This window comes from Calypte anna, chromosome 20, assembly GCF_003957555.1.
Source record: "Calypte anna isolate BGI_N300 chromosome 20, bCalAnn1_v1.p, whole genome shotgun sequence".
Lineage (NCBI taxonomy): Eukaryota > Metazoa > Chordata > Aves > Apodiformes > Trochilidae > Calypte > Calypte anna.
This window is the reverse complement of record NC_044265.1, coordinates 8,675,627-8,696,057: the sequence shown is the minus strand read 5'-3', so window position 1 is coordinate 8,696,057 and position 20,431 is coordinate 8,675,627. Positions and strand designations below refer to the sequence as shown.

The window sequence follows — 20,431 nt, the reverse complement described above, 5'->3', positions numbered from 1 at the left end:
ATATAAAGCTATATGCATCCCCTCTTCAGTTGTCAGTGTTTGAGTGCTCTTGGCTCTCATTCTGGACAGTAATAAAAGAAGCTGGTTAATCATCTGTGATTGTTGGGAGCTCTGTGCCATTAATGAACAGGAAGTTTTATGCAGCTGTCAGATGCACGAGCTGAGCCCTTCCTGCAGGGAAAAAGGATTTATTTGGTGACAGCTTCATGATAATTTTTGGACAGAAAAATAACATTTTGATCACTGAAAAATTATGCAGTGCACAGTTTCCTCTGCTTTATAGAAGATTCTCCTTGGGTCTGTCCCTCCACTGCAACCCAGCTAAATAATTCCTGAGCAAGAGGTGAAACAAAACTCAGCATTTGCACCTCTGGTCTGTCCCTGATGAATATGTGAAGTGCCTGTGAAATGGCTGAATAATAAATGCAGAGCTGAGATATGCCTCAAAGAATGGATAGATAATTGTCCATTAGGATCACTTAAGTGGGAAAAATTAAATCAGAATGAATCTCACTCTGATCTCTCTGATTTAATAAGGGCACACCAGTGTAATCAAGAAGAGCATCTCAGTGACTACACATTAAATTAGCTCTCAGTATGATTGCCCCAGTGTTGGAGAAGTCACAGCAGAAAGATATTTTCTCCCTTATTTGCTGAAGTTATTTCTGTTGTGGTGCCAAAGCAGGTCAGAGCCGTGAGGAGGAGGGGAAGGAGAATGAGCCTTGATCTGAACACAAACAGCCTGGAACCACAGAAAGACACATGGGGACACTGAGAGGGCTGACATTGCCTGATTGCAGGTATCCAGCTCAGCTGCCAGAATTCAGGGATCGGACTTGAGGGAGAAAGACACTTCAGGTGGGTGTCACCACAACTTCCTGCTTTGTCCTGGTTATACCAGATCTGCAGCACAGCCTATGTAGCATCCCAAGAATTGTCCCCTCCCTTAAGCACGTGTGTTCACTACCCAAAGCTACGCAGTGACCTTTTCTTTCATAAGTATCTAAATTATTCGTGCCCAGTTCAAGTCATGAAGGGGAAAGACATGCCTGGATGAACAATGGCAAACACAGATCTGCAGAAAATAAAAAGAAACAAACATCCTTCAGCAATACTTCCACTCGTTGGGGCTCAAATCTAAGAATCGCTGCCTTAGAGGAAAAGGAGTATTTTTATTCTTACACTCTTTATTCATATCTTTATTCATGCCACAAAGAAGTATATGATCATCAATGGTTTTTTTTCATGGTTCACATTAAGTTTTTAGGGATGAATTTGATGTCTTTTTAGGAGCAAATAGAGTTAGGAAAAGCAAAATCCAATGCAAAAACATGCTGAACCTTAATGGCATTTTCTTAAAGAAATTATTTCTGGAATTAAATATTTACATCTTGCATTTCAAAATTGCTTCATTATAATAATTAATATTATTGTGCCTTAGCCTGCAGATAAGTTTTGTTGCCAACACCACATGTACCATTCTGAGACCATTCCCAAAAATCATATTCTTCATCCAAGTTTCCAAGCAAGAATTTGCAATATTTAAGGTGATTAATTGAAGGAAAAAATATAGAGATGCCTGGCCCAGTGCTTGAACACCTGAATCAGAATGTCCACTCCCATGCACTGCTGAGCTGGTGGATGTGATCAGAAGCTCAGATTTCATGCATTAAGTTCCTTCATTGTCCTCTCAAGCATTTGGCACCACTCACAGATCTGTTTCTGCTTCTTTAGGATGGCTGATAACGGAACTGTATTCAAAACCATAAAACAAGTTGGAAGTAAAAGTGCCATCCAGATGATATGAGCAAGTCAATGCTGAACAAGATGGCAGGGGTTGCAGTGATGCTCTGGTTTATTTGAAATTTGAGTCTGTGCAGACAACACACAATTGGAAAGGAGCTGATTGATACATCTGAACACCTCAAGCTGTCAGTCAAGTGATTTATGTTTACCAGGCTTGGATGAAAGGAAGCTTAAAGAGAATTTCTAGGAACCCCTGGCCTAGGGATATGCCATTAATAATTAAGGAGAAGTTGACATTTTGCTGTTAGTATCTGCACCTCCTGACAGTGTTAACAGCATTGCTGCTGGCACCTGCTGGGCTGGGGAGGAGCCTGGGCTCTGGCAGGCTTGCAGCAGGAGCTCCAGCCAGTCCCTAAACTGGTTTTGTGGAACTGGCCTATGTGAGCTTTTCACAACTCTTTGGTATTGATTTCACAAACTACAAAATAAGGGATTTTGCTGGTATTATGACAGCCTGTGGAAACCTCAATTCCTGGAAGCCCCAAGCTGAGCGTGGGCCCAGGGACTTGTGTGAGGGAGCTGCAAATTGAGACAGTGGGGAATGGGAACAGGTTTGGGGGGCCAGAAGGCTCAAGGAAAGAAAATACTTGGAGAAGGAAGGGCTGGGAAGGGCTGGGAAGGTGGGTGACTCCACCCCACTGTGTGTTTGTGAGCGCTCCCAGGCTGATGCTGGGTGGCAGGGGCAGGGACAGGGACAGAGCTCCTGGGTCTGTGCTTGCAGCATCTGTCTCTGAGCAGCTCTGGCTCCCAGGGGTGCTGGGTGTCCCTGCCACCCTCCCCCAGGTAACTCCTGCACCTGCTCTCAGTTTGGCTTTGCTTGAGTTTTGCTTTGCTCTTCTGCTGCTGCCGTTTCTGTCCCAGTTCAGTTCTGTGTGTGCTCTGGTGCTCCTGGGAGCTCCTGCAAGTCCTTGGCTTATTTTGTTTGGCTTTGGAAGTAGCTGGTGTAAATTTTCCCTTTTGGTGCACTGGCAAAAGGGCACAGGAATAAAAAGATAAGCTTTCTGACAGAGCCTTTCTCCCAACCAGACTGGGATTGTTCACCTTTGTGGCACTGCTCAGATGTTCCCCCCACTGAAAGCCCAGGGTATGAATGTTTGAATTATTTTGCTTTTTCCATTTGGCTACAACGAGAGCAGCTGAAATAATTGTATTGAAAACTGTCCCTTAGAGCCTTAAGGACTGTAATTCTCCATGTCCTGGACACAGGAACAGCTGCCAGGTTGCTGCTCAGGTCGTTCTTGGGTGTTCCTTGTTTGGTGTAGGTGAGTCACCTCAATCCTTCCTTCTACTGTCCTTTCTTTGCTGTCTATTGTGTCCAATTCTCTTCCTCAGCCACTGACAACACTCAGATGCACTTGTCCCCTCCTTGCATCACACCCAACACGTGCCTGAGCTGTTTTCTGCAGGAGAGCAATTTAGAGCTGCGCTGAAGGAAGGTAAGGAGACTTTTAACTCCCTATCCTGTTCTGGGTCCTTCCTTGGCTCCACAGGAATCACAGCAGGAGCTTCTGCCTTTCTGGCTGGACAGTGACTGAGAGCTCCTCACATTCACCCCTGTCCCAAGGGGCAGAAGAAGGGACAGGGATGTACTAAAGAGGATCCAGTCCTTGCCCCACAGCCAGGGTTTTTTTGGCATGAATTCATGTGTGCTCAGTCCTTCCTCTGCCTCTGGAATATGCCTGAATTTATTTTTTTTTCCAGGCACCTGCAGAGAGGACATATCTGTAATGAAATGAGATGCAAAGAGAATTAAGTAAAGTTGATTATTTTTTTCTGGCATTTAAGTACAACATATGGCAAGTTTTAGTGAGGAATTATTTGTGTGCTTTTTAAATCAACAGACACTGTGACACAGGTGATTGGAGTATTCTAGGTTGGTCAATACATTAGAAAGGTCAAGTTTATCTGCCTTTAGCCAGAGTACACAGTAGAAAACGGATTTTGTTTTAATTTTCTATCAGAGTTTTCAAAGTTTTTATCACTCTGCCAGGACCAAAATGGTGATTTTTGAGGGTGACAGAAAAAGGAGAACTTTACCTTGAGCTCAGGTAGCCTTGAGCTCAGGCTTGGGGCACACTATGGTTCCTATGATGTTAAAGAAAATCTAAAACCCCTAATTTTCTTTTGGACTATTTTCTGCATTACAATAGAAGCAGTCAAGCATAATTTGGGAAAGAAACTGTTCATAGTTGTGTCAGAACTGGAGGCTGGTAGTTCATGTTCCTTTTTAAACCAGTCAGGCTGCATTCCAGCTGGTCTGAATGAGCCCCCCACAAGGATAATATCCCTGAAGCTTAATTAAAAAAAATGTATCTAAAAGGAAGCCTAAGGATGAGAATGAGCTTACTCCAGTTTCTCTTGACTTCCAGGAGTTTTCTTCACATTTTGAAAAAAGTTCTTACATCAGGATCATCTCTTTCACTCTCTCAGTCCTTGAAATTATCTCTGTAAAATTTTCTCTGTTAAAATAGACATGTAACCAGAAACATCTCCCAGATCTGGTGGAGGTTTGCTCCATACTCAGAGCTTACTACAGAGAGCAGCTTTGTGCTCCACAGACGTGGTACAAAGGGTACAGATAGATCCTCTCTGGTGGTTGTACTGCTAATAAATTATAATGATTAATAACAGACATACCAAAAGCACTCAAGGGAGACACCAAGTGAGCATCTAAAGAGATGGTGTAGAGCTCATAGCTGGACAGAGATCCTCAGTAGTTGACAAGCTCTGATTCTGCCCATGGGGAACAAGAGCATGGCCAGATCCTGACTGCTTCCCAAGCCTTGTCCTTCTCAGGCAATCCCTGCACTTTGGAAGCCCTCAGCATCTTCTGAAACTCTGTTTTCTTGTGCTTCCTGCCCTAAAGAGGTTTGGTGCTTAGCTTTGGGCAGCCCACATTCCAAGGGGTGTTCTTTGTAAATGCATTGGTGAGAAAAGGCACCAAATAAGAGTCTTGTGGGAGTCTTTTATTTTTCTGAAAACTTCCTTTCTCCACATTTAACAATTTTAGCTTCAAGAGAAGGTGTTTCAAATAAGAGAAAAAATGATTTGATGATATAAACTGGAGTCCTGAGCATTATGAAGAAAATTCAACCATTTCATGTTAATGACTGAACTGGAGCTGCTCTTTTATGCAAATCTAGAGCCACATATGTGTGTGATCAGATGCAATCACCCCTGCAGCACCCAGCTCTACATGCAATGGCAGAGCCAAATAGCTGTGACTTAACTCTCTCGGCAACTTGAAACTCTGCTAATTTGATACCATTTTGTATGTGTAATCACTTCTGCTGATGCTTACTTTTGCCCATAGGTGGCAGTGACTTTGCATTTTTTCTGTAAAACAGGGAAGGAACATAGATGGATTTATATTTTCCTGGTTTTACTACAGGATCTGGGTGAGGACTGTGAGACTGGGCCACTGAATGAGTTCTGTACTCAGAAAAATCCTCTCTTCAGTGGCTGCTCTGCCCAGAGCTGCAATATTGCTCACACATTGCAAAAGTCTGTGCATTACAATAATTGCTGTTCCAAGGAGGGAAAAGTCTGAAGGCATGTTATATATGTGCATGGTGAAGAACTGAGTCTGGTGTTTTGGGATTATATGCCAAGAGGGTTATTTATCAAGTATGTCTCATTTTTAGCAAAAATTGCCTCCAAGTCTTGCCCAGCTTTCTATGAGAGAGGGGGTTTGGGTGAGTGAAATTTTTTTAAGTTTCCACATGGCCACTGTGTGTGTTTTACTTCAGTGAGAATTATAAACTTGATTGTAGAAAATGGGTTATCTCTCCTAGAGTAAAATATGCCAGAGATCAGAGCCCGTGACCTCTGCTCCATGTCAGTTAAAGATAACTTACTTGACATAAGTAGAGCTGCAGCCACAGGGAACTGGAGTAACTGGGAGTCAAGTTACAAATCCTTGTCAAAATAAAATTTAAAAAAGAATGAATTTGCTTGTCTCAGTCTCAAAAATGTACTGATTTTACAGCATGTGAAAAAGGAAGCATGTAACCTGCAAATATTCTTTCCTCTGTTTAAGTTGTCTCTTGGCATAAACCAGATGGCCTTGTGAATGGAAAACAAAAGTAAATCTTCCAGGTTCAACCAGATACTAAATTTACCATCAGAACTAAGCAGTAGGATTTGAATCTTGTTTTCTTCTCTTCCAATAGGATAATACTGAAAGTTGCTAGGAAACAAATACATAGCAAGAACAAGAGGCCATTGTACATCCATGGGGAAACGCTGGCTGTTTTCCACCATAAATCAGAAGTTCTGACTTATAGTGGAAATATCAGCTGAGAAGATAAAAATCCCTGTAAAATAACTCTGCACTCTGGAATGAAGGCTGAGTCCTACAGGCAGTGGTTATGCAGTGATGCTCAGTGCTGCAGTTTGTGTTTCAGTGGGGTCATTCCATGTCCAGTGCAGCCCTGGGCACTTGGCAGGGAAATAATAACCCCCATGGAGAGAGGCCCAGCACATCAGCTACCATGCAGCATAAAATAGAAACCAGATCTGGAGCATCCCTGTAAAGCAAAGGTTTGTAGATTGGGGTTAACAAAATCCCACAATCAGCCTGAGCTCTGGCAGCAGGAACCAAGCAGCCCCCGGGCTGAGGGCAGAGCTGCTCCCAGCTCTCCCTGTCCAATTCTAGCAAACAGGATTTAGCAAATCTACCCTTTTTGTCTTTTTCTCCCATACCCAAGGGTTGTTTCAGAAAACACTAGAGAAGTTGCTCTCATCCATACCTCTGCAGCCTCACTGGTTCCCTTTGGGCAATAATAAAGCAGAGGTGCAGGTGGCAGAGGTTGTGCAGGGCATCCCATGGGATGAGCAATGAGGCTGGAACTGGCTGCAGCTTCCACCTTCCTCTCTGGGCAGACTTTTATTTTTCAAGGTGTGGCTCATAGTAGCCTCTCCTTAGTGTTTATTTGTGTAGCTTTTACACTATCTATATATTTATCCTGAACCAAAGTCAATAAGAACCTCCCTCTTGACTTCAGTCTGGTTTGCTCTTCAGCCATTTTGCACAGAGTGTGTCTGACCACAAGGAATTTACAGTCCTAAAGCACAGTGAGCTCAGAGGATCCATCAATATATTTGAAAGTAAGGAGGGGAAAAAAAAAAAACCACCAACAGGCTTATATGTACTTGTACTTAGGAAAGAGGCTAAAATTTAATCAAACACTCTGTTTCTGCAACAAAGTTGAGTGAAGTCAGAACAGTTTCACTGTGTTAAGCTATCTAATGGACTTCTAGAAATTAACGAGCTAAGTTTATGCCTGGACTGTTGTCAGAGCTGTTATTCCAGTAGGTATGAGGATAAGAAAGTCATTTTAGAGTGTCTGGCTCAGGTACCAGCAGTGCTGCACCCATGACAACACAAGATTCTTGGAAAACACATCCAGGGCCACCAGTGACTGCTGGGCTGTCTGGGGAAGGTTGGCTCTGACAGCCACAGTCTGAGCCAGCCAAGGACATGGGGCCCAACTATGTCTGCCTTTTCTCTTTTTTTTTTTTCTTTTTAATAAAGAAAACCAAACAAAAATATAAAACCCCACCAAGCAGCTGTACTTTAAAATATATTTTGCTCTTTTTCACTTTATTCTGCTGCTAACTCCATGTTACTATCTGCTGAGTCCCAGTGAATGATGCAGCTGTGATTGCATCCAGTTTTCCTTGACAAACAAGATAAGTTTGTTCATTTGCACCATCCCTAGTGAGCACCTGTGAACCCCTGTGCATAACTGGGTTTGAGTAAAACTGGTTGGTGCAGAGGGCTGCTGAGGGCAGGTGTCTTTGGGAAAGCAGGTGAAGCTTCTTGGGAATTCAACCAGCCTGTAGAGTCTGTCACCATTGGTTGTTGCTTAATTTGAATTAAGCAGTGAAGTCATATTAATGAGAAAGAAAGGTTTACTTGTTTTGTTTTCTCTGTCTTACAGGAGCTATGGGGAACACAATGAGTGTCCTAGAGGAAGTGGAAGAAGACAATACATGCACAGTCAAGAGCTATCAAGTAAGCAAGAGCTCTCCGGTTTCACCTTTCCTAGCTTATTACATATTGTAATTTTCTAATCCAGTCCTAAGAACTGCATTATTTGCTATTTCAGGCTTTGTCTGAATCTCCTGAAAACATTAAAAATGGATTTGTTGCCTTTGTTCGGACTCATTCTCCTGCAATGAACAGGGAAGGTATGTCCTGGGAAAGGGTGGTGTGTTTGCACCTCTTCTGCCACCAGATGGGCAGAGAGAGGTTTATACTGGAGTAGCAATAAATATTGGTGCATGGTCTCAAGTTAAAAGATAAACCTGTGTTTCAGGTCATACTTGTGATGAACCACTACAAGTGGTTTTTCAGAAACTTGAAAGTTTAAAGGTAACAAAGAGTAAAATGGAAAAAATATTTTCAAAGCCCTCTGGGAGCTGTTTGTTCAATTGCTCTAAAAACTTGGTTCTGCATCTGGTTCCCAAAGAGGCATTGGCTACAGGAGGTGGGACAGCAACAGGTCAGAAAAATTACTACTGTATTGCTCCAGGTAAGAATGATCTGCTTGCCAGTGAGTTCAATGACTCTCTTTTGATTTTGAGTTGAGGGAGGTGTCTCCATATGCTCTCATCCAGACATATGTTTCTCCTCACATTTTGGCACTTAATTAATTTCTCCTTTCACCTCTTGTTGGCTTTGGAGCCTTCTGAGCAGTGTTGCTTCAGCTCCAATCTCTGCAGATCTGGTCACATTACTTTTATCAGTGCTTGTATTGGATTTCTTTCTGTTTTCAGAATATATTAAAAGCCAACATTTCTCTCCAGTCTTTGTGAGGAAAGAAAACATTATTTTAATGTTCATTGTTAAGAGAACCCTCGCAAGTTGTTGTATCCAGTTGAAAAATCTAAGTTTACACAAAAATAATCTGACTGGGATAGAGAATGCAGATAATACTGATTACAGTTTCGCATCTCTGTTCCATGGCTAATTTTCCAATGCAATCTAGCAATAATAAGTCAATTTAAGCAGTTAAGAAAATAAAAAAATAAAAGCCTGTAACTGTGTGTTTCTGCTGGTATGAGCCAGTAGAGTTCTGAGAAGTAAATAAAAACCAGATTATTTACTTGATCTGAGGACCGAGAAAATAATTGCACATTTACACTTAACACATAAAATGAAGCATATGTCATGGTTTTACATAAATGGCTTACCTAATTAATGTAATTACTAAATCAGTTTAAGTAGCAAGTTGTAAAATTGGTCAGCCCTGTGTTGATATTACTTGTGTTTTAACTTTACTAATGTTTTAAAAATTGTTAAAATCATTACTTGTTTGGGTACCACTGGAATCTCATTGGTTTGTTTAATGTAATCAAGGTCTTGGTGAAATGAAAGTGCAAGTGCTAAGGGAGATGTTATTCCTATAGAAAATGTAGTTGATAGTATTTCTAAAATTAAACAATATAAGAAATAGCACTGTAATTTGTGCCGTGGTTGTGAAGTGAGCACTCAAGACCTACAGAACAGGCTGTGAAATAAGAGGATTTTATTAATAGTGTTAGATGTATGTTTGTGGTCTTTGTCTTGTTCGTTTGCATTTCTGTAATTGCCAGTGATCTGACCATGTGCTGTGCATTAACCAGTATAGCTGATAAATGACTTTGTGAAATCTATATCTGTTAATATAATGAAAGAAGAATCCAGAGAGTTAACTCAATATGACCAGAGGAAGTAATGTTATTTGGAAGAGCCCTGTCACCATCTGCTTCACATCTGGCTGTGCAGATTGGTGACTGCTTCCCTCCCTTTGCTGCTTCTGCTCAAAGAGCCTGACAGATGTGTGGGCTTAGGGATTCTTTCCATGACTTGCCTTTCCTGCTACTATGGATTATCAGGGCTGTAGACATTGTAGAGCATTAGCATCCACCCTCCCCTCCTGTAATGTCACTTAAATAGTAGTGGTGCCCTTACTGGTACTTCATGACTTGCTGCTTTGCAAGGCGCAGGGTAGCAAATTGGATCCTGACTTTTCTTGACAGGGTGCTGTACCTCAGCCTTTGGAAATTCTTAATGCTGGAGTCAAGGATATGAAAGGAAGGAGGAGAAAGTCTGTCAGCGATTACTTCTGAGCAGGGAAATGGTATTGTCATAGCATTGCACTCAATTACTCTTCTCTGTACAGTTTCCCTTATAAATGAAAAACTGCAGATCTAATCTAGCAAATTTTGGAAAAATATCCTAATTTGGTGTGTTCTTACACAACAGAGACTTTGTGCAGCTACAGTAGTGCCTTTTTTTTTTTTTTTTTTAACATATCCTGATGAACTGAAGGGAAAGGAAAGACTAATCTTCTCTAGAGTGACTGTCTTTTGTTAAATACTTGAAAGCAAAATGCCTGTGTAGCAGCAGTAAGAAATGCAATCTCACAGCAGTGCTGTAAATTGTATATTGATTTAGTTTCACAGCAGTTATTAATCTCATTCAGAGGGAGCAGCTTTGATCTACTTGCACATCTGGCCTAGGATTTGGGAAGTTTTGCATCTATTCCTAATTCTGCCTCTGGATTGTGTACTTTTGGCAAGAATAGCACTTCTGTGGCTCTCTAAAAACAAACACACCGTGTGCTTTTAACTCTGGCTTATGGCTGTCTGTATGAATGAATGCAACAAATGGTGTGTTGGTGTTATCAGGCTTCTGACAGAGAAATGAGATAGTGGAAACCTCATGGGAGTACAGAGACTTAGAGTGTTCCAAAATAAATGTGACTGAGAGAGGAGTGAGCAGTTGGGAGTTGAGTTTCCTGCCAGATGGGTTCCAAGAGCCTGTGAACTCCCAGAGATGGATTAAGCTTTAATCAGGTAATTTGGGTAATTCCATTGGAAGGAGGTATCTGTGAAGATGCTCGGATCTGGTGGACATCAGTGCATTTACAAGCAATTGTAGGGACTCTGGATGAAAACCAGTCCCTATGTGGAAATGAAGAGTGAAAATGAGACACTAAACAGTGGTGTCAAAACTGCAAGAATTTCACCCAAATACTGCAATTCCAAATTCTTTCTCCTTCAGTTTCCTGTGGATATGGGTCACTCTTCTCTTCAGCCCCTGCAGTAATTCTCTCTGGGGGTGGGATCTGCTTGGCTGATGTCTGAGTAGACTTTCCCTGAAACAGTTTGAAGTGTTTTGACATGAGACATGCTGCAGGGCTCATGCTGCTGGTATGTTCCAGGTCTTTCATTCTTTCCATGATAATTAGAGATAAAAGGAGCTTGAATAGGCTCATGAGCTACTTTTTGTTTGGTTGATTCTCTTAATGATTAACTTCTATTCCTATTTTTATACTAATGACAATTTTCCTGTGTTTTCCTTTTTTTATCTGTTACAAAAGTAAAAGTTTGGCATTTATTACAATTATATTCCAATGGATATTACTTAGCTGGGGAAGGGGTTGATTTCTGCTTCCTTCTCAAGTTTTCAATTATCATTAGAATTTAGTGCTACAGTTCTTTTTCACACAGTACTACAAGAGGCTTAGGAAACTATAACTGATAGTGGTCCCTAATGAAGAGCTGGATGGGGGTTGAATAACCACTTATTTGTACCTTTTCTTTGTACGTCACTATGTTGAAATGAGTGCTCATGAAATATTACAAAAGGCTGTTACTGACAAAGGATTCTTGCCAGTGTGAGTAATTTCTTACATAAAATCATAGAATGGTTTGGGCTGGAAGGGTCTTTAAATATCAAGTTCCAACCCCCCTGCACAGGCAGGGACAGCTTACACAGCCCAGGGTGCTCCAAGCTCCATCCAACTTGGCCTTGATCATTTCCAGGGATTAGGCTCTTGCTTTCAAATTTTTCTTTTTTGTTATGTAAAAGGGCTACATTATAGTTCTGTGGTACCATCATACTTTGTGAGGGTACACAGCAAGAGCCACTTCAGAGCCACTTTGTTTACATGGGAAATAAGAATATAAAGGCACCAAAGCTGCCTTTGCTCCTAGCAGTAGTCTGGTAGATAACTCAAAGGACAACACTAGTAACCCCTGATAGCATTTCACAAAATAAATACAAACCAGAGAAACTTAACTTCGTTCTCTGATTCAAGTCTTTGTTTCAGGAATGCAACATCCTAAAGACAGGGCTTTGATCCCATTTTAAAAAGTGAACTTTGAGCTGTGCAAGAAAGCTGAATGCAAACAAGTCCACATTTCAAAGCTTGTGCAGAGGAATGTTCGTAATATTCAGGTAACATCATGTTCATTGAGTGAACTGTAGATGATGCTGATCTCTGGGCAGGCATCCCTCAGAGCAGCATATTGCTGAAGGAATAAGAAAACAAGACCTGCCCATGAGGATGAAAGCAAACATCACTTTGCTTCAGTCACACTGAGATCTTTTAATGTTGACTGCACTGGATGTTTTCATTTCTGCTGGTATGAGCCAGCAGAAACATCCAGTTAGTAAATACCAGCAGAAACATCCAGTTTCAGCCCCCCCTGCTGCCACGGCCAAATGGAGAATCCAGGGGAAGGAATTTCCTCAGAGAGCACCCAAAGATGTGGAATCTGTTGATGTGCACTGAACGAGTGGCACTGGCCTATGAAACAAAGGTCCAGTGGGGAGTCAGGGTCACCAGGTTAAGGCTGTGAGGCAGGAGTTTTCCTGGTGGGATGCTGGGGCTCTGTTCTCCTCCAGGGACATGGGCAGGGTCCCCAGGCACAGCTACAGCAGTGTCACATAGGGACACATGTGACACAGCACCTGATGCTGCTTGGGTGGTGTTAGGCAAAATCCTGGCTGGGAAGGGAGGAAGTTGGGGTAATGGTGCTGTGAGAAGCTGAGGGGTAGTTCAGAAAGCTGTCATCTAAAAATGTTCTGCTTTCCTTGCCTTAAAAAGACATTTAAAACATGAAACTGAACACTGGAGATTGTATTGTGGAAGACAGGCATTCTAGTCAGGTTTTGTTGGTATCTGGGGTGTTATTTCTGTTACAGTGAAATGTGACAGGCATAATATTGATGAGACTGTTACAATTATAACTTGAAATAATCTCCATTTTACATTTAAACCGATGATTTTAAAATTTTAATTCATCAAGTCAGTTTGAGACTGTCAGTTTTTCAGATATAATTAAGTAGATCTAAATTCATCCTTGAAATCTGTGGTGATGGCTGACAGGGAAATTGGAGATGTATTCTAATCAAAGTAGAGAAGAGAAGCTCAAGCTGAGGGTGAGGTGTAAGGTTTACTTCTCAGCAAGCCACCTCTTATTTACTGGGGCTTCACACCACATAATCTGTGATTCAACCTCACATCCTCAAACTGGATATAAGAAGGTTTTTCTTTTGTCTCTTGTCTTCTGTAAAGCAGAAGCCTTTTCCTCCTGTCTGCATATGCAGTACTGGGGCTTTTCACCTCAGCTGTGTTACCAAAGTGACATTGTAAGATAAAATCATAAAGTATACTTTGAAGATGAAAGATTTTTTTCAATTCTGAAGTGTGATGGCCATGTGTGTGCACAAGGGGTATTATTAGTGAGAATTTTGAGGGGAGTGAAACATGATTAGGGACATATTGTTTATGGATAAAGAGAGTCAGAAATATATGGATAAGAAGCCTGGCTCAGATGTGATTTATAAGTATTTAAATCAGGCTTAAACTAACTTAGAGACAATAGAGGAGAAGGGCAAGAAGAAACTGCACTATGGAGGGTAGGCAGTAAGGCAAGGAACAGTTTGGGAAAAATGAATGAAATAAGTTATGACTGCAAAGCCCCAGGGGGACTTTGGCCAGCCAGGAAATAAATCAGTCCTTGCAGCTTCCATTCTTTTTTCCCTTTAGCTTTGACAGAGGAATGTGTAATATATTGATGTAGCTTTGTCTCATGTTTTATTGATTTTTTTTCTTTGCGTATCATTCTTTAATTTTAATTGGAAAGGAAAATATTCTCAGCATGTTACTGGGCTGAGTATTCAAAAACCTGGGCTGCTGACTTTGACAGCTGAGAGGGTGCTGTGGAGACCAAAATATTTGCACCAGCTTCAATGAGGAATGACAGGACAGAAAATCAGACAGGCAGGTCTGTTAGAGGAGTGGCAGCTCAGGGTCTCTCCACAAGATGCCCTCTGTGTGGTCCTCCCCAAGGCTTCATGTTTCAAAATGAGTTTATTAAAGAGCGAGGTGACCGTGATTAATTGTACACCCAGTATAACTTCTTTGCTGGGCTGGATAATTACTGTTTTATGCTTCTGTTTGTAGTGGCTGCAAAGGCAAGTGTTGCAGGGGATAATGTGGCCGTTTCTTCCCCCAAGACAATGGAGCAGAGCCCCGTTCCCGAAGCGGGCAGGCAGAGCCTTGGGATTGCTGCCAGGAGAGCTCAGCCAGCTGCTCAATCCCGCTCTGTCTTCGCGTTTCCATGGGCTGTACCAGGGCGTACTGAAGAACCAGCTACAGATTCATCAGTTGGATCTGCAAAACTTGATGTCAGCTCAGGGGTGCCCGGAGTGAACAAAGGGCCGAGTGACAGCGTGGAAGTTCCTGTGGCAGCTGCTGGGCAGGAAAATCCACATAAAAACCTGAGCCAGGCCCCGCCGGCAGCATCGCTGGGTGACATCCATCTAGCAGCATCGGTGACACCTGAGGGAGAGGAGACAGCCACCTCCAAGCCAAAGCAAGTAACCTTCTTTGATAGGTTCTTCAAACTGGAGAAGGGAAAGGAAAGGAGTAAACCACAAACTGATCCCCAGGAGGAGAGGCAAGCTTCAGAGCTTCCCAACGGGCACAGCACCAAGGAGGAGGCTGCTGGATCACAGAGCACGTCAACCAGTGTCCTGCAGGGCAAGGCAAGTGCTTCAGTAGGAATATGCATTTCACTCCTAATGAAACCTCTTAAGAATATTAATAATGTGACACAGCTCAATGTCGTGATGGCTGTGTGAACAAATTGGTGTTGCTCTTAAAATTATTGTCCAGCCACCTCAAAGGGTGACTGGAGAGGAGTATGGGAGGAGAACCTATGGTGGAGTGGTGATAGCTCTGTCTGGCTCACAGCAAAGTGCTGGCATCTGATGTCCAGTTTAAGTTTATTTCTATTTCTCTGAAAGGTTTGGGCAAGCTTATCTGTGTTTGTGCTTCAGTTGCCAGGATGGTCAACGGCAGCCAGCTACAAATGAAAGCAAAAATACCTGAAAGTAAAATAGTTTATTCTGCGTTAGAAGCTTGGAGTTTGACTCTGGATCGTTTAGAGAAATTCTTTAGCATGTTTTGTGCCATTTGGTAGATGCTCTGCTTTTTCATACTCAACAAGATAAATATTATGTTGTAGCAACCTTTGCACTTTTGCTATTGAGATGTTTTAGTCAAGGAAATATAGCCTCTTAGAACTGACTTTACAGGTTGAGAATATAAGAAATTGACTTGTCTGTGAGAGAGAACAATAATCAAAGGAGATGAAAATAGATTGGTTTAGATTTCACTTCCTGCAAAGTTTGATATCAGAAAATATATGATAGGACTAGTGTTCAGATAGGTAACTACTGGAAAATCCATCCCCTGATGGTGTAAATCTCATTAGTTCTGCTGGAGAGTTGCCAGCATATGTGACTTTGGGATCAAGCTGAAACCCTGTCCAGTGTCAGGAACAGGAAGCAGAAACCAGATGCATGGGCCCCTTATCAGAATCTGTGTAAATGACATTTGAAAAGTAGCAGCTTTTAATGGAAAGCCTGAACCAGGCTGGTAAGGGAGTTCTGTGGCTGCTGATTGCACTGACCGTGCTGGTTGCACTGATAACATTGCAGGTTGTCTCCTAAAGACTCCCATTCCTGTTCTTCTGCCTTGTCTTTTCTATCTCATGAGTCTTTAAATCTCAAAATCACGTTTTTTGTATAAAGTTATAGGTGATAATATTTTTCTGAAGATTCATTTGTAAGATTAACCATTTGTGGATTTGCCCATTCCTCTTTAACAGTGGCACCCAGCACAAGTGTTTCAGTCCCCTATATATATATATGCACATTTAAAGAATCTGTATTCTCAGCCTTGGAGAATATCAAGTCATTCACTATATAAAAAGAACAAGGTGAATAATTCAGAATGAATGATCTATTCAGTGCATACTGGCACCTCTCTTTGTAACTTATAAGACTGAAGCTTTTCAACATTAAATTCCTGCAGATATTCTCTGTATGTGTGAGTCAGAAAAAAAATTTTGCTTGTGGCTTGGAAGAATTACTTTTATGATCAAATGTGAAAATCCTAACTTCCTTTTCTGATGTAATTGCAAACTCTAGAGTGTGAAAGGTCACAGTTTCTGCTGTGGGGGTCATACAGTGTGAAATTCCAATGAAATAACAACCTGAAGTAGCTTTAGCCAGAAGTCTGAGTTAAACATTTGCTAGTAACCAATTGTCAGTGTGGAAAAGCTCACATAAGCAACAGGGTGTTTCTAACAGCAGCCATCAGGGGACAGAAAAAGATAATCTGATCTTATTCTGCCATTTCAAACAGGTTATAAGAAGCACTGTTCTTTCAAATCAAGCTTTTTAATGTCAATATGGCCTTATTCATTCTGAATTCTTATTAATTTTGAATTATGTTCCTGTCTTCATTCTATGCATATCCACCTTCTGAACCTAATGGGAATAAGCTGGACATCCCAGGCACCCAACAGATGGATGTTGGTTGGTATTGGGATCCTAGCCCACACAACAGCTTTTTGGTGCCTGTTTGGTGCTGTTTGAGGACAGGTCTCCTGTTCAACAAAAGTGCCTGTACATCTTTCCAAGCTGGGCCACTGGAAGTGCATGAAGCCTCACAAAATTGGGGTTCAAGCTGCTCAGTGTAGATGAGAGTGGCAGAACTGTATCACAGTGGAAAGTCCAATTTTAACTTTATCTTTGAATTTTCAGACTGTTTTCTCCTCCTCAAATGTGAAAAGGAGTATATGGGGGCAGAGAGGAGTTGCAGACCTTGGCTGGAAAAAATAATCCACCAAACATTTCTGCCACATTGCCAAACTCACTTAAAGTCCGTTTGTAAAACAAAGGCTGTCACTTTGCCTTGCAGTACAGTTGCTCTCTGTTTCATCTAAAGTTGGTTGTTATCATGTAGGATGGGAGAATGACCAAGCCTAATTTGATTACTGTTACTGTAGTAACTCCCAACTATTACCAAATAATTGTACTAAGAATCCAGACATTGCTGTCAAGAGTCTTTTTATTTTCTTTTCTTTCCCCCCCCTTTTTTAAATTTTTTTTCTTTGTGGATTATTGCTTGTAGTATTGTAAAAGCAAAGCAAAGTTTCCCTGAATTGAGTGCCAGCACAAAACAAACATCATTGCTGGTAAGTAAGAGAGAGGCTCCACAGTTGTAGCTTAAAGAGCTGCACAAACATTCTGTGTTTAGTGAACCACTCTTTATTTTTGTGGTCTACAAAACTACATTCAGTACACAGCATAATTAAAACAAGGACAGAATTCATGAATTCATGAAGCATTTACTATGTAAGCCAAAGAAAAGATAAATTATATGCCTGAAATGTTTCACTGAGCCATGATTCATGCAGACAAAAGTGCTGGCAGGAATATGTTCTTTTCATATATTTTTTTCTAATGACTGAACTGAAGCTACAGTATAAGTATTTAAGATGTTTATTACCCCCAAATTTTGCTCCACAAATTAATGAAACATTTACATAGTATCTGTTAACTGATAACTCCAGAAATAACAGGAGAAAGTCAGTGTTTTCTTTCGTTATTTGACCCTGGGGCTTTGTGCAGCATATTATGCAGTGAGCTGCTTCAGGGGTTTTTGTGGGGTTTTTTTGACTATGGCTCTGAAAATGTAATATTATAGGAGTCCACATTATCTGTGTTTGATTTATATCCTGATGGCCTGAGTCTGCTCCTTCCTACAGCAGTTTTCCCCCAAAAGCCCAAGATGGATCACAGCACCTATTTAAGTCCAGGTTTGGGTTGTGTCTCAGTAGCTAAGGGCAGCCCTGGCTTGGGGATCCTGGAGCAGGTTCCTCGTGCAGTGTTGGGTCATGGCAAGCACTTCTGTGCTCTGCAAGTTGCAGTTCAGGGATTTTTGGATGATGTTGTGCCTCAAGCTCTGCACAGTCTGCAATAGCTCTGCAGGGACATCCCCTGGGAGGGTTAGTGCTGCCAGTGGTGGGACTGGTGGGACTGGTCACCTCTGCAGCTGATCTCAGCTCTGTGTGTGCTCAATGCTCAGGGAAAAGAGCTTTTCCTCCAAACACTGCAGCCCAGTGCCAGAGCCTGGCCTCGTGTGCATAAAGATAAAGTTTGCTTATTTTTGTTTGATAACATCAAGTAGTGATGTTATCAAGTACTGAAGCGTCAAGTGCTTCAGTAATGAATTTAGTTTTGTTTAGCAATGCATCTTCTGCCTCCAGCTTCTTTGGTCTCTTGCCTCGTGCCTTTGTTGCCCCTTTAATACCTGAATTGGAGCCAGCATTTTCTGTGTGAGCAGAGCCCTGGAGATGGCATCCCTGGAAGGGCTGCTGAAGCTGGCGTGGCCACGCATGTTCTGCATGGGACATATTGTTCTAGGAGCCATTCTGGCCTGTAACTGGCAGCTGGACAAAGTGGTGTGTTAGACCCTTGTAAAAAAAAAAAACAAAACAAAAAACCACACTTGTAAATAGCCTGTTGAAGCACTCTGAACAACTGTGGTGTGCTTCTTCCTGGGTAAACTTGGAAAACAGGGGGTGGAGGATTAGACAGAAGTCTGTTCTTGCAAGCAAAGTGTTGTGCATTTTAACTCTTTAAATGCTGTGTGGTGGATGCCCACTCCATGCTCATCTTTCCTGTTGTCAAATTAGCCCTCGAGTTTTAACTCACTTATGCATCTTTAGTCATAAGTGACCACAGTGACCCATAAGTGACTATAAGTCTGTCAGTGACCCACAGAAACCTATGTCCTCTGCAAATCCAATACAAACACTGCTTTTAAATCTCCTGGTAGATAGATTCTCAAGAGTATAATTTAAAGTTTTTCTAATAAAAATGGCACTGACCAAGTATGTCTAATTGGCAAGTCAGAAAAATACCCTTGGTGTCACTTAAACTTCCATACAATCTTTGAGAGGGAATGATTCAAAGATGCTTTTTGATGGAGATGCCTCAAAATCACATCTATTTTATTTTTTGCCTTATTTTTTCCTCTAGAATAATCTGGGCATCTGGTACCTTAACTGCTGCTTCTGCAGTCTCTCTTTCCTAAGCAACCAGATGCATATGGCTGTCTGAATACTTGGAGGTGATAACTTGTGCTAAAGAAATATGGCACTGCTATCTATGATCGTCCATTCAATAATGTTTCAAATCTCCTAGCACAGTTGAGGCCACCATTTATTTTAATTGCAGATCCAGGCCTGCATTTACAATGTAGACAAAAGGGAGGAGGTAACAAACTGGTCTCAAACTCAGATACCACTAGCCAGATGCTACATTCTGGTGTGGTACAAGCAGATGCTGAGCCATGAGTCTAAAATCTCTGTATTTGCTTCCATTCACAAGTTTAGCCTTAAAAAAGAAAAGTGATGTTGTTTGGGATACCTTGTGCAACCTCATTTGTGAGAACAATCTTCCTCCAGCTAATGGCAAATGCTGAATATACTGGAAAAGAGGGGAAAGAGATGGACAAATGCTCCATTGTTCTGCATATGTAGGCTGGAGAAGAATGGTTGGAATTAGGGTTGTGACTCTCACAGCAATATTATGCAAGTCACAAATGTTACTTTTGCATTCCACTGGAAATTAAGCAAGCTGAAGAAACTGTTCCCCCTTTTTTTTTTATTTTATTCAGGAGATAGATGACTGCAACCAAAAAGCCCTGTGGCAGGACTCAGCAGGTGTCAAAGGTCTCACTGCTGAGCAACCTGAAAAGGCAGAGGTAAAAGAAGAGAATCCTCAGCCAGCTGCTGCAGCAGACAACTCCGTCATGAGTTTCCTCAAAACACTGGTAAGCATCTTTTGCCTTTCCTTTTCATCCCTAGGCTAGCTTTTAAGTTGCTTAGAAAAGTCTCACAAGAACATGCTGAGCTAAACACAACAGGTTTGCTCTCATGGGTGCTGAGGAGTAAAGAAGTCACATGGATGCCTTAGAGACTCTCTTTTGAGAGTGACACAGATTTGTAAGTGCAGGACAGTCATGATCAAGTGATGATGAACAACTCTGGAATCCTCTTCTGCACAGGTAGTTGTAGATCTGGAGGTATTTGGCTCTTGTAGGGATTTGCAGCATGATGAAACTTTATTTTGCAGTGTCTCCAGAAGTTTGGTTTTATGAATTAATTGGATGTATAAGCCTGGACACTATCTTTGGGTCAGATAGTTTTCATTTTAGCCACTGACTTTAAGTAGTTCTTATGAAACATTTGTAATATAAATTTTCCTACATTGGAACATGGAGGTGAAAGCAACATCTGAACTTCTCTCACCTTTGAGCCAGAAAAAAGTAAATTTCAAATGTTTGATCTCTCAGACATTCTGAAAAACTGAGTTGGGTGTGACTGGTTTTTCTCATTTACGTTTAAGGTCTCCTCAAGCAAAGCTGAATCCAAAAGTGATTCTGAAGACAAGGTAGGTAGATTCCTCATTCTGTCACTG

The 20,431-nt window shown here is 41.6% G+C and overlaps 1 protein-coding gene across 1 annotated transcript in view; it reads left to right on the top strand.

Moving 5' to 3' along the window:
* Positions 1-7,750: 7,750 nt before the first annotated feature.
* Positions 7,751-20,431, top strand: part of BCAS1 (breast carcinoma amplified sequence 1) — a 39,373-nt gene continuing 26,692 nt past the window's right edge. Inside the window, exons 1-5 of the mRNA XM_030463048.1 lie at positions 7,751-7,825; positions 7,920-8,001; positions 14,055-14,638; positions 19,629-19,784; positions 20,360-20,404. Coding sequence (XP_030318908.1) covers positions 7,757-7,825; positions 7,920-8,001; positions 14,055-14,638; positions 19,629-19,784; positions 20,360-20,404 — 936 coding nt within the window. The 5' untranslated portion in view covers positions 7,751-7,756. The remainder of the gene's footprint in view (positions 7,826-7,919; positions 8,002-14,054; positions 14,639-19,628; positions 19,785-20,359; positions 20,405-20,431) is intronic.